At 57.5% G+C, this 12,675-nt stretch overlaps 1 protein-coding gene across 1 annotated transcript in view; it reads left to right on the top strand.

Annotated features, from left to right (window-relative positions):
- The window catches only part of KCNQ4 (potassium voltage-gated channel subfamily Q member 4), a 56,269-nt gene that overhangs the window by 30,960 nt on the left and 12,634 nt on the right, over positions 1 to 12,675 (top strand). Inside the window, 8 exon segments of the mRNA XM_029230878.1 lie at positions 1,033 to 1,123; positions 1,781 to 1,907; positions 2,116 to 2,291; positions 2,934 to 3,059; positions 3,461 to 3,571; positions 3,763 to 3,858; positions 6,809 to 6,897; positions 8,636 to 8,797. Of these exon segments, the coding sequence (XP_029086711.1) occupies positions 1,033 to 1,123; positions 1,781 to 1,907; positions 2,116 to 2,291; positions 2,934 to 3,059; positions 3,461 to 3,571; positions 3,763 to 3,858; positions 6,809 to 6,897; positions 8,636 to 8,797 (978 nt within the window).

Here is a 12,675-nt window from a genome sequence, read left to right as displayed (position 1 = left end):
AGGTGGGGACACTCTGGGAACACTTTGGAGAGGCTGTAGGTCTGTGCGTTTCCGGAGAAGCCCATGCCCTCTGGAGTCTCTTCCAGGAGCAACACCCCCATCAAAAGGAGGAGTGCTTCCGGGAGGCCAGCATCGTTCCCTTTTGCCGCATCTGCAGCCTGTGCCCCACATCCTGTCTTCCCTCACATATTCACATTCTCCCTGAGTCCAGCAGCTTCTCTCCTCACGCCCTTTCCCCTCTTCCCATCCACTGGGGAGTTGGAAACCCTGGCTCTAATCTCACCCCTGTCCTGGACATCCTGGGTGACCTTGGGTGAATCCCTTTCCTCCTCTGGGCTTCAGTTTCCTCATGTGTGCAATTAGGGTTGAGGGGAGTGTCAGATGAGTTGGATTCTAAAGTTCCTTCCATTTCTAACCATCTGGTTCTGAGCCACTCAGTAGCTTTCCACTGCCCTCCGGGAAGTTCCAGGGAAGTTCCAGGCCTCGATGGCATGGCTCCCTGCTGCCTGATTGCCCTCCCACACCCTCTCCCCCTCTGCATGTTCCCTCCCTATCTGTCTTCCTCAATCCCCTTTCCTTCCCTAGCTGTCTCAGTATTTAATTCCATAAGAACCCACGAAGGCAGAGGCAATTGTCCTCATTCTGCTGGTGAAACCATGCTTCTGCCACCTTGGAACTCATAGGGAAGGGGGGATTCCTGGGTCCCTCCCTCGGCCAGCCCAGACAGACCTACCACCCACAGCTCAGTGACCACCTCTGTGAGCGGCAGCTGCATCAAGGGCAACTGAGAGGGCTGTAAGGTGTCTGTGAGCTCAGCAGCCTCCTGGAGCTCGGGGGCTTCTCCCTTTGGTGTCCAGCACCAAGCCACAGCTCCAGGGAACTCTGATTCTTAGTCTGCTTTCCAGATTATTCTTCCCAAATGAAGCTTCCCTCCTCCTCCTCCTCCTCTGACTCTGCAGCCCCCTGCCAGAGGCTCCTTGGCTGCCCTGTCCATCCAGCAGTCTAACCCTCTCCTTCATGCTGCTATTGCAGATTTTTGCTGGTCTTCAGCTGCCTGGTGCTGTCCGTGCTGTCCACTATCCAGGAGCACCAGGAAATTGCCAACGAGTGTCTCCTTATCTTGGTGAGTGCCGGAGTCTGGGTCTGAGGGAGGCTGTGTCGGGGTGGCACCTCTGGTCTGAGGGCGAAGGTGGAGTGAGGCTTCTCATACCATGGCTCAGAGAGTGGCTTGCTGTGCTGTGTTCTCTGACCTGGTGGCTGCCCCTCTCTGGGCTTCATCCCTTGCTTTATAGCAGGTGTTGGGAGAGCTCCCGCCTCTATGCCAGGGCTTATGATGGGCCCAGAGGAGAGCCACTCCTTCTCAGGATCAAAACTGCTAACACCACCCCTAGTGTGATTGGGGTTTTCCCCCTAACAGGAAGCACCTTGGAGGGTCACAGTGACAGACAACCAACCACCCCTTATGTCACCTGGTCAGGGTTACAGAGGCTGGGATGGCTGGGAGGGGGAGGGTGGGATGAGGAGAAGAAAAACCCAGACAGCTCATGGGGACAGCAAGGGAGGATAGATTTGGGCTTTCAGTCTCTTTGGAAGACATGGAAGAAGCCACTTCCTTCTGGAATCCTCCTCAGGTCCATCCAGGTGTAAGAACCTCCAGGAGAGGTGGTCTGAGGAAATCCTAGTACCCCTAACCCAGGGACTCCGGGCTGGGTGGGTGCCGTGTGACCTAGACCCCGGTCCTGAAGAGTGGGGACCAGAACTCAGGCCCCTGGTCCCACAGGAATTCGTGATGATCGTGGTGTTTGGTCTGGAGTACATCATCCGCATCTGGTCCGCGGGATGCTGCTGCCGCTACCGAGGATGGCAGGGCCGTTTCCGCTTTGCCAGAAAACCCTTCTGTGTCATCGGTAATGGGCCTACCCAGCCCCGCCTGACTCTTGACCCCCAAGCCCCAGGGTTAACACCCTGACCCCAGGACCCTGGCTGCTGACACAGACTCAACAGACCTTCCCAATCATCCCCTCGGCCCCAGGAACCCCCAACCTCGGGTCCAGGCACAGGGTAGGTTGGCTCCCCGGCGCTGGCCATGACCTCGCCCGCTCTTCGCTCCTGCAGACTTCATCGTGTTCGTGGCCTCGGTGGCCGTCATCGCCGCCGGCACGCAGGGCAACATCTTTGCCACGTCTGCATTGCGCAGCATGCGCTTCCTGCAGATCCTGCGCATGGTGCGCATGGACCGCCGCGGCGGCACCTGGAAGCTGCTGGGCTCGGTGGTCTACGCTCACAGCAAGGTGAGGCCGGGCGTGTCCGGGGGCGCGTCCGGGGCGGAGCTGGTGCGGCAGCTGGAGGGGCGGGGCCGAGCGGAGGCGGGGCCGTGGTAGGGGAGACCAGAGACCCAGCGCGGGCGAGGCCACAGGGGCTACCTCGGGGGGCGGGGCAAGGGCGGGGTCTGGAGGGGAGGTCAGGACCAGGCCAGGAGGCGGGGCCTGAAGGGCAGGGCTTGAGAGTCTCAATTGGGAGCTTCCGGGTTTGGGGGTCTACGCTTACAGGGAAGTGGGGAGCTGGAGCGGGGTCTGAGGGTGGGGCTGGGGCGGGACAGGGTGTGGGGCGGGATGGAAGCCTGAAAGTGGGGCTTGGGGGGCGGTGCAAGATGGGCTTGTGGGCGGAGGTCTGAGCGTGGAACCTCGAGGGTCAAGTGCAGGGCCGGGGCATGCTCTGAGGTTTTGTGAGGGCCTCGCTCTTCCTTGAAGGCGGGGCAGGGTCTCCTTGAAGGGAGTTGCTGAGAAAGAAAGGCAGGCAGAGCCACCTCCAGGGACTTCCGAGAGGTGGGTACTCTTATCCCCTTTCAGAACGCCTCCCATAGGCCATTCTGGGAGCCGTCCACCTCCCCACCTGTGCCAGGTGTATGGTCTCATCCCTTGCTGACCCCACAGGAGCTGATCACCGCCTGGTACCTCGGGTTTCTGGTGCTCATCTTCGCCTCCTTCCTGGTCTATCTGGCTGAGAAGGACGCCAACTCCGACTTCTCCTCCTACGCCGACTCGCTCTGGTGGGGGACGGTGCGTGAGGGTCTGTGCAGGGCCGCCCTTCTCCCTGGGACCCTCCCCGGCCTGATCATCGTGACCCCGACCTAGGGGCCTGTCCCTGTCCTCTTGACTAAGGCTGGGACCTTCGTGACCAGCCTCTGTGTTAGTCCTCCAGTGGACCAGCATGTGACCCCATCTAGTTCCCTACATCAAGCCCTTGTGACCTGTACCCCTCTACTCCACCAGCACGGGGGAGGGGGAGAATCCACTTATGCCTCTAACCAGCCCCCGTGACAAGTCCTTGTGACCAGTCCCTGTGGGCAACCATGGAGGCCCCCTCCCTTGTGATCAGGCTCCCACCTGCCTGTGACCCAACAAGCTCCTGTGGGTGGCCCCCGTAACCAGCCCTGCAGGTAACCTGTTTGTGTTCCCAGATTACACTGACGACCATTGGCTATGGTGACAAGACACCACACACGTGGCTGGGCAGGGTCCTGGCTGCTGGCTTCGCCTTACTAGGCGTCTCCTTCTTTGCCTTGCCTGCCGTGAGTCCCCCTCCACTTAGGATGGCCCAGCCCTGGGCGGGGGCGTCCTGGGGACAGATCCTGCTTAAGCCCTGTCCAGCATTTGCATGAGTGGTGGTGGGCACCTCAGATGGGCAGCGGTGGGGGCACCTTTGCTGCCTTTTGTTGTCCCCACCATCACCATATTCCGCGAACCATGCCTATCATCCTAGGGCATCCTTGGCTCCGGCTTTGCCCTGAAGGTGCAGGAGCAGCACAGGCAGAAGCACTTTGAGAAGCGGAGGATGCCAGCAGCCAACCTCATCCAGGTACAGGACGCCCAGGAAGCCCCTGAACTGAATTGGTGTGTCAGCTCTGTATGATGACCCTCGTGTCCCAGCTTCACAACTATGACTCCACTTTGAAGCTCAGAGAGATGTGACTTTTCTGGGGTCACCTGCCAAGTCAGGGACAGAGCTAGGACGCTGGCTAAGATTGTCAGAAATTTCTCCCTGCACCACATGCCCAGTTCAGGGCTAGCCAGAGCTGTCCCATTGACCCACTGCAACCCCAACTCTACATGGCCTGAAGTGGAGTGGAGACTGGACAAGAGGCCCTAGGTCCCTAGTGGAAACCCAGTCCTGCCACCCATCAGCTGTGCAGTCATCAGTAAGCCTGTTCTACTCCCAACACCTTAATTCACCCCACAAGTGAATGTTGTAGCTACAAACCGAGAGAAACACGTTGAAAGAAAGAAATGGTTCTCTGAAGAGCATTTTACAGGGGACCTGGCCTGATCTGACCTTAAAGGGGAACTCAGGGATGACTACACTGGTAAACTGACACTTGAGCAGAGAGCTGGAGGATGGGTAGGAGTTAACTAGGTGAAGAGGTGAAGGGGGAAGCCTTCGAGGTAAGGGAACAGCGTGTGCAACGGTCCCGTGGTGAAAGGGAGCAGGGTGTGTTTGATGAACAGGAAGGAAGCTAGTTGAGACGGGAACAGAAAGCTCAAGTGGAAGGGTTTGGATAAGTGGGCGAGGCCTAGACCTGAGGGCCAGAGAGAGGAATTTAACGTTTTCTTAAGAACAATTAGGATCCATTAACAGGTATGGAGCAGGAGGAAGGGGTGACATGATCAGATATGTGTTCTGAAAGGTGGTGAGTGGATTGGAGTGTGACCTGGGTGTGTGGAGGGAGCAGATAAGAGGCTCTGGGAACAGTCTGGCTGAGGCGCGGTGGCAGGTGACTTGGACTAGGGTAGCGACAGATGAGATGGAAGGAAATAGGCAGATGCTGCGTATTTAGGAGGTGAAATTGGTGACATCAGGAGTGAGGGAGAGGGAGATGGCAGGGTGACTGGCTTGCCTGACTGGATGGTGGATGACCCTCCTCACTGGAGGGGGACCAGACTTGGGGCATGCAGAGTCTGAGGGGCCTCTGAGCCCCCGAGGGGGGATGTTGAGGAGGCCTCTGATGTAGTGGTGTGCAGCCGAGGTGAGGAATGTGCAGATGGTAATGAAGTGCTTGCCCAGTGGGGAGAGGACAGAAGGAGAAGAGAAGATGGTCCAGAGCTGGGCTTTAAGGAACCTCAGCACTTCGTGGCTGGGTGGTCAGAGTTGAGCCAGCCAAGGAGGCAGAGAAGGAACAGCCAGACGGGTGGGAAAAAAGCAGGAGTGTGTGGGCTCAGTTTCCCCCACTGTCTGAGGCATTCCGACGGGGCACGGGCTGAGGCAAGACTCTGATTTTTTTGTGACTCCGTGACTCAGCCTTGTGCAAGAGAAACCTCGGCGAGAAATAGTTCAGGGCACATATGCACAGCCTGCCTCGGCCTGCTCCCCAGCTGGGCATGCTCTGACCCCCCAGCCCAGGTCTGACTCAAGGCCCCCTTATCTTTCCTCCCCAGGGTAGAACCCCCCCTCCCATCTCTACTGTCTCCAGCCACCAGCCCAACCTTTCCTTCTTAGCATCCCTTGGGGCACAATGGCTGCTGTTCCCTGGGAGCTGGCCTTCCGAGGGGCATCGTAGGGGCAGGCGGCTGGCACTGGCCGGGCTGAGAGACAGCTGGTATTGTGGTGCCCATAATTAATGAGACAGCTCTGGCAGCTGCTCCCCAGCCCAAGCCAGGGGCCTAGGCAAGCAGGAAGTAAAAATATTCCTGTCTTGGGAGGGTGCCTGGCCAGTGAGGTCAGCAGTGGGCCATCCCTTAAGGACAAGAGGCACCCGAAGAAGGGTCCAGTTCTGCTTCCTCCTGCCCAGCACCTCCCAAGCCTTCTTGCCCTCGCTGATCACCCCACTCACAGTCCCTACCTGGCTCTTCTCTTTACCTGGGGGGAGAGGGACTGTCCTTCCTCTTGTCTGATCGTCATCCCTCCTGCCGCAGAGGAAACCCTGTAACTTCATGGATGCTGAGGGGTTGGTAGGTGATGCTGTTTCCTCCCCTCGTCAATCCCATGGGCAGTGACAGGCAGCTGGGAAGGAGGGGGTGGGGTTATTATTAGTAACAATGGTTTATTCAGTCAGTGTTCATTCCCCAAACATTTGCAGAGCACCCATCAGGTGCCAGAGGATACAGTGCTGACCAAGACACAGCTTACAGTCTAAGGAGAGAGAAAGACATTAATCAAATACACAATGAATAGATATTTATCAGCTGTGGTAACAGGATAACAGGAGTGTTTAAAGGGGGAACTTGGTCACTTTGTTGTAAAGCAGAAACTGGAACTTGGTCACTTTGTTATAAAGCAGAAACTAACACACCATTGTGAAGCAATTATAATCCAATAAAGATGTTTAAAAAAAAGGGGGGGGAACTAGGTATTAAGTGCCTACTATGTGCCATGCACTGCGCTTGGCATTTAATATACATTTGCCCATTTAGTCCTCACAACACTCTGTTAGGTAAGTAGTATTATGTCCGTTTCACAGATGAGGAACCTGAGGCTCTGCACATTTACTTAATTTGCCCACATGAATAGGTGGCAAAGCTGGGATTGGAAACCCACTTCTACCTGATGACAAAACCGCAGCTCTTAACTCCCACGCTCCAAGGCCTCTGGCTTTGATGCTGACTGTGCGTCACCTTGGGGCAGTCTTTTCTCTCCAGGCCTCCTTCTAGCCCTGCTGGTGGCTATGGAGTTGGAACTGGCCTCTGGCTCCGAGTACCCTTCAACTGGCCTGAGGACTGGGTTCTTTTGGGGGCAGAGGGCTGGTGGGGGGCTGAGAGGCCTCTCTGATGCCTTGTCCCCCACCACCTCCTTCCCGTTTCTTCCACACCACCAGGCTGCATGGCGCCTGTACTCCACCGACACGAGCCGGGCCTACCTGACAGCCACTTGGTACTACTATGACAGCATCCTCCCGTCCTTCAAGTAGGTCCTACTGCAGGGGGAAGGGGAGGTGGGTGGCTGGTAGTAATGCCCCTTGGGGACAAATGGCTGGGACTCAACCCTGGTGGGGGGGCAAAGGGGTGACAGCTCCCATGGGAGCATCTGGGGCTGGCTCTGTAGATCCTATGTCACCCAGAGCCTGGAATGTCCTCTGTCCCACTCTGCTATACCAGGGAATGCGGTGACACTGGACACAGGGCATGGGGTGGAACCCTGCCCTGCTGGCTGAGCCCTGGGTTCTGGGGTGTTAGCAGGCCACATGCTCACCCAGAGTTGTTGCCACTCAGGGCAGTGGCCCAGGCAGCTCACTCCCCACGGTCTGAGTTGGGGGCAGTGTTAGCGCTCGCCAGCCTGGCGTATTGCAGCTGGGTAGAGACAGCGTGGCGTGGGCAAGAACGTGTGTGCCATGTTGGGTACAAGCACCCACCCCAGCACCCCCATGCGTAACTGATTTTACTGTCCCAGGCAGCAGCCTTAGGGCCCAGAAGTGGGTTCGCCCCACTGGCCCAGGCTGGGGTAAGACTGCACGGGGGTGGCTCCACACAGGGGGATCATTAATAGCATCACCAAGGTTCGTGTGGCCAGGTGCCTGGCCAGGCCCTGAGGCAGGAATGAAGACCTTGGAGAGCGGCTCAGTCCCGTGGGCAGGCGGGCAGTGAGCAAGGCGGGGCCAGGCTGCTGTGCTCAGTGTTTTTGCCGGTGCCTTTTTTGCCTCATTAGTTCTCCAAGAGCAGCTGTTGCGTGATCCCACTCACCCCTACACCTGGCTGCCCCCATCCCCGCTCCCTCTCAGCCCCAGGGGCCTTCCAGGGGAGGAGCAGGAGAGAAGGGGCTGGGAAGGAGGGGCTCCCAGAATTACACTGGTTCCCCCCATCTCTCCACCTGGCAGAGGCAAGCTCCCACCTTAGAGACAGGGATGCTGGTTAGATTAAAAGGAGCCATCCTTTCTAGAAGTAGTCCTAAGGACTCAAGGCCAGGCCTTGGGGAGTGGGGCAGGGGCTGGTTTGTTAGAAATATGGTGTGTGATGGGGAGGAAAGATTTGGGAAGGTGGTCTTGGGTCCTCTGGAAAGAGGAACAGAGCTTGGTTTGGAAATTCTGGGTCCACTGATCCTCCTTTTCCCTGGACCTCGGTTTCCTCATCCATACAATAGACAAAGAGGACAAAGAGACGAGATATCCTTCTTGGGTTATAGAAACAAGAAAGCCTGAGAGTTAAGAAGAAGCTGAGCCCTCAATCTGGTCTCCAAGAGCCCAGTGGCAAGAGTGAATGCTGCAGGAGGAGGAAGCTGGGCTGCCCTATCAAGTCTCCCTCCTCAGCCTCAGTTTCCCCCTAAAATCCAGTCGGATCTGGAGGGCGAGGATTTGAGGGCTGCCATTGGCCTCCGGGTGGGCACAGCTCCACGTCCAGGAGCTCGGCTTGCTGAGCAGAGAGTGAGGTGGATTTGAGCTCCCACCTGCCCCCTTGGGAGGGTGCCCTCGAGTGGCACCCACCCTGCACTGTCATACTTGGCACCCTTGAGGGTTTCCCAGGAGCTGAGTGTAGAGAGAGAGGGAGGAAGGCTAGTCTCCCACCCCCACCCCTGCCCACACGGGCCTGGGGTGTTTGCCGAGCACCTCCAGAGAGGCATGGCCTGGCAAGATCTGTCAGGAGCTCAGTGCCCTTGGGTGAGGGGGCGGTGCCAGGGCCCTGCCTGCTGCTGACGGTGCCCTGTCCTGCAGAGAGCTGGCCCTCTTGTTTGAGCACGTGCAACGGGCCCGCAACGGGGGCCTACGGCCCCTGGAGGTGCGGCGGGCGCCAGTACCCGACGGAGCGCCCTCCCGTTACCCGCCCGTTGCCACCTGCCACCGGCCAGGCAGCACCTTCTTCTGCCCTGGGGAAAGGTAGGGGCCCCCCGGGGCTGCCACCTCTTGCTTCTCCTCCTCCTCTTCCATTCTTTGTCTCATCCTCTCTCAGACCTGCCTCCAGCCACTATGTGGGTGTCTGGGCCTGTGCTGGGGACTCCCAGACCTTGTCATGAGGCCTGGACCCGTTGTCATCAGAGGGTCTGACAGGTACAGAACGAGGGTCTCTCTGGAGAGGCCAGAGTGGACTCATGGTTTTGTCACCTTGGGTTCCAAGGGTCTGAGTGGGGGAGATGTCCACACCATCCTTTCCCATCACCTCCTCCATTCATTCCATTGTCCTCTTTCTTTCTCTGTTTCCACGTCCCCCTCACTCTTCCATCCCTGCACTCCCATCCCTCCCGGGAAGCTGGAGAGAGGAGGAGGCCGCTGGCCACAGGTGCTTACAGCTCAGGTAATCGTGGACACCATACTGGTGTGTGAGGGCAGGGACCCCTCCATCCCCCAGCATGTTCCTCTAGAAGGGGCTTGACGCTGAACTTGCCTCTCGGGAACGAGATGCCACCTGGAAAGAGAGCTCTGTGACTAAGAACTGCTGTAGGGCCTATGTAAACTCAACCAATGACTAATGCTCTTGTCTTGTGCAAGCCTTGTCCACAGCTTTGCTAATCCCAGAGGGTCCTCCTGGGATTCTCCCACAATGTCTTTCTTCCTTATAGAGGGACATTTTGCTGTCCCAACAGTCTCTTTCCCCTTGACCTGCCTCTCCTGGAGCTTTTGCATCTTGAAAGAAGAACAAAGAAAGAACAATGCTTACCCTCACGTAAATGTTCATAAATAGTGGAATTTCAGGCATATTTGGGTAAGGGAGGCCCACTAACTCACAATATGGGAAAGCGGCTTCTCCTGTAGAGGTGTAGTTTTGAGGTCAAGGATTCAATCCCCCCTGCCACCACAATCACCCCGTTGCCTACCCATCTCTTTGTTTTGTCTCATCTTTACATATCATCCCTGAATCAGCCAGGTGGACATCTGGTCCTTGAGCCTCAGGTGTGATTCTGAGTCCCAGGCCCAGAACAAGGGAGGGGAGAAGAGGTGAGCCACTCGGGGATCAGAAGGTGAAGGTGCCCTGAAAGCCTCCGCGCCTGGCGCTGCGTGTCCTTGAGAAAGTCATCAAGCTACTCTGAGCCTCTGGGTTCTGGGCAGAAAATCAGCAGTTTTTAGGCTGATCAGGGGCTCTGGGTTTCTGGGCTAAAAGGGCCTGGGGAACAGGGAGGAGGGGGTTCTGGTGCAGAGGATGCTGGGAGCAGAATTCCTTTTCCGGTCTCAGTGAGGGCACTTCTGGCCAGGGGCTGAACAGGAAGTGGGTAGAGAGGGAGAGCCCCTCCAGGTCTCTGGGAGGAAGGGAAGCATGATTGGCCAGGGTAGGCTGGGAGTTCACTGGAAGAGGGTCCACGGTGCAGCCCCACTTGTATCCTTTGTCACTATCTGAATGTCCTACAGTGTTATCCCCACACCCACCCAACCACAGCTGACAGGTAGAAACTCAGAAGTTTTGGCATTTGAGCACCGCGGCCCACGGCCTGCGCCAGGGCTCTCTGTAGCTTCAGTTCGCTCTCGTCTCACTCTGCCTGAGTAGGAAGACACTGAAAATGGAGATTATCCTGGACTCCAGTACTGGTACCACCCCCCACAGCTGCTCTGGGTCTCTGGCCCCCCGAGGCCTAGGAACAGATGACTGCCGAGAGCTCGGCCATCACTGACTTCCAGCCTGTGTCTGTCTGCCCTGCAGTGTCTGTGTGGCTGGGGCTTATGGTGCTGGTGGTGGAGTGTCCCTTCTTCCCAGGGATGCCAGGGGGCTGAGCTGGGATTTCTAGGAGATCAGGCACCAGCCTCAGGCCAAATGGCCATATCCTTAATCTTGGCTCTCTGGGCCCTGTGGGGTGGGTGCCCAAGACAGGACCCCCTCCCCCAACACACACACACCCCGGTTGGCCACACCTTTAGTGGTGCTTGTGGGTGGATCCAGGCTGAGTATGTTCCCAGGGCTACACGGAGCAGGACTTCCTGAGGGGTGGCATTGCAGGGCCAGCACCTCTCTCTGTGGGTTTTGTGATGAGGTGCTAAGACAGTGGTTCTCAAAGCATGGTCCACTGACTCCCTGCGTCTGCATCCCATGGGACATTTGTTCAAAATGCAGAGATACTGGACCTCTCCCCAAGCCCACGGAATGAGCATTTCTGGAGAAGAGGCACAGAGTTCTGCATATTTAACGTGCTCCCCATGAGATCCTTATGCAAAGCTGGAGAACCTCTGCATTCTGGGCATGTGGGCTGGAGGATGATTTGAGCTGGGGGGTCCTTCTCTCCCACCAGCCACGGGAAGCCAGCCCCATCCTGGCAGCTCCCCATGCTCTGCCCACCTGACTCCTTCCCACTAACCTCTGTCTGTGTCTTGTTCTCAACTTTCCAGCCAGATGTTTAGTAATAAACGGAGTTTCTTTCGGATCCACGCCAGCTGGAGACCGAGGTACCCCCTCGCCTTCTCCTGTTCCCGTTCCTCCTTGCCCCACCCAGTTCTGGGGCTGGAGAGGCGGACAGGATGGGCCAGAGACAAGGTGCATGTGCCTGCCGCCTGCCATCTGCCTTGGGGCCCTGATGAGCCCCTCGCCTTCCTGGGGATGCCTCTGCCAGGTCTGGTGCCCAGTCTTCCAGGGCCTGGTGCCCAGTCTGCCAGGTCTGGTGCCCAGTCTGCCAGGAGGGACACGTACAGGAGCCTTGGGATGAGTTCTGGCTCTGCCGCTGACCCCCCCTGCGTGATCTTGGCCAAATTGCTTCCCTTCTCTGGACCTCAGTTTCCCATCTATGGAATGGGCAGATTGAACTAGAGGCTCTCTTAGGGTCCTTCCCACTCTGACCTTTGCCGGGCCTTTAGCTTCCTGGCTCCCCGCTGACCACCTAGATCCTAGCAGATGCCTGAAGGAGCTGGGATTGGCACCTCCTTCGCTAACTCCAGAGCCCAGTTCTTTAGCTGCCTCATTTAGCCACTACATCCCTTGGTACCTGCCCTGTGCCAGGCCCTGCACTAGGAACACAATGATGAATAAAACATTGTGCCTAGAGAGTTGCAAAGAGTAACTGCTCTTCGGTGTGATGAGCACAACTAAAGGCAGAAGCAGGGGACCTGTGGAGCTTGGGTCAGGCATTTCACCCGGAGAAGGCCCCCAAAGGAGTGGGTGTGAGGGAGGGCCTTCCAGGCCAAGGAAGCGACGCGCACCAAGGGGAGGGGGTGAGAGAGAGCGCGGCTTTGGCAAAGAACAGGCAGCCCAGCGTGGAGGTCGGGAGCCGAGGGTGGGTCATGAAGAAGCCAAGGGCCCCGTTGGCACTGTTGGCACTGCCTGGCAGCTTGGGCTTACAGAGTCCTGGGTTTCCCAAAGTGCCTCAGGAGCCTTGTGGATCAGGGGACCCATGAGGAGGAGATGGGTGACGGAGCTCCTGGCTGCTCTACCAAGAAGCAGTGTTTCTTAGAAACATGGGTCCTGGATCTGAGCCTGGCTAGGGGACCTCGGGCATAAGCCCTCTGTGCCTCCATTTCCTCCCATGTAAAATGTGGACGATCGTAGGGTCTGCTTCCGTTCAAACTGTGCCTGGCTCAGAGGAAGTGCTATATAAATGTCGGCCTCATGCAGTTTGGTATGTTATGATATGAGCTTGGAAACCATGGCTGTAGGACACGGGCACATGCTGGAGGATAAAGCCGAGGAGTCTCTGGGTCAGATCTGCCCCTTTGCAAGATTCCTTGGGATGTGTGGGTGTGGTAGGCAGGAAGGGCGAGGCCAGGGTGGAGAGGCCAGCCATGTGCTGTTTCCCAGTCCTGAAGAGAGGGGCTGTATGCAGCACCAGTAGGGGTAGGCTGCC

This window comes from Monodon monoceros, unplaced genomic scaffold, assembly GCF_005190385.1.
Source record: "Monodon monoceros isolate NGI ecotype Baffin Bay Population unplaced genomic scaffold, NGI_Narwhal_1 Super_Scaffold_18, whole genome shotgun sequence".
NCBI classification, from domain to species: domain Eukaryota; kingdom Metazoa; phylum Chordata; class Mammalia; order Artiodactyla; family Monodontidae; genus Monodon; species Monodon monoceros.
This window is presented reverse-complemented; position numbering and strand designations above follow the sequence as displayed.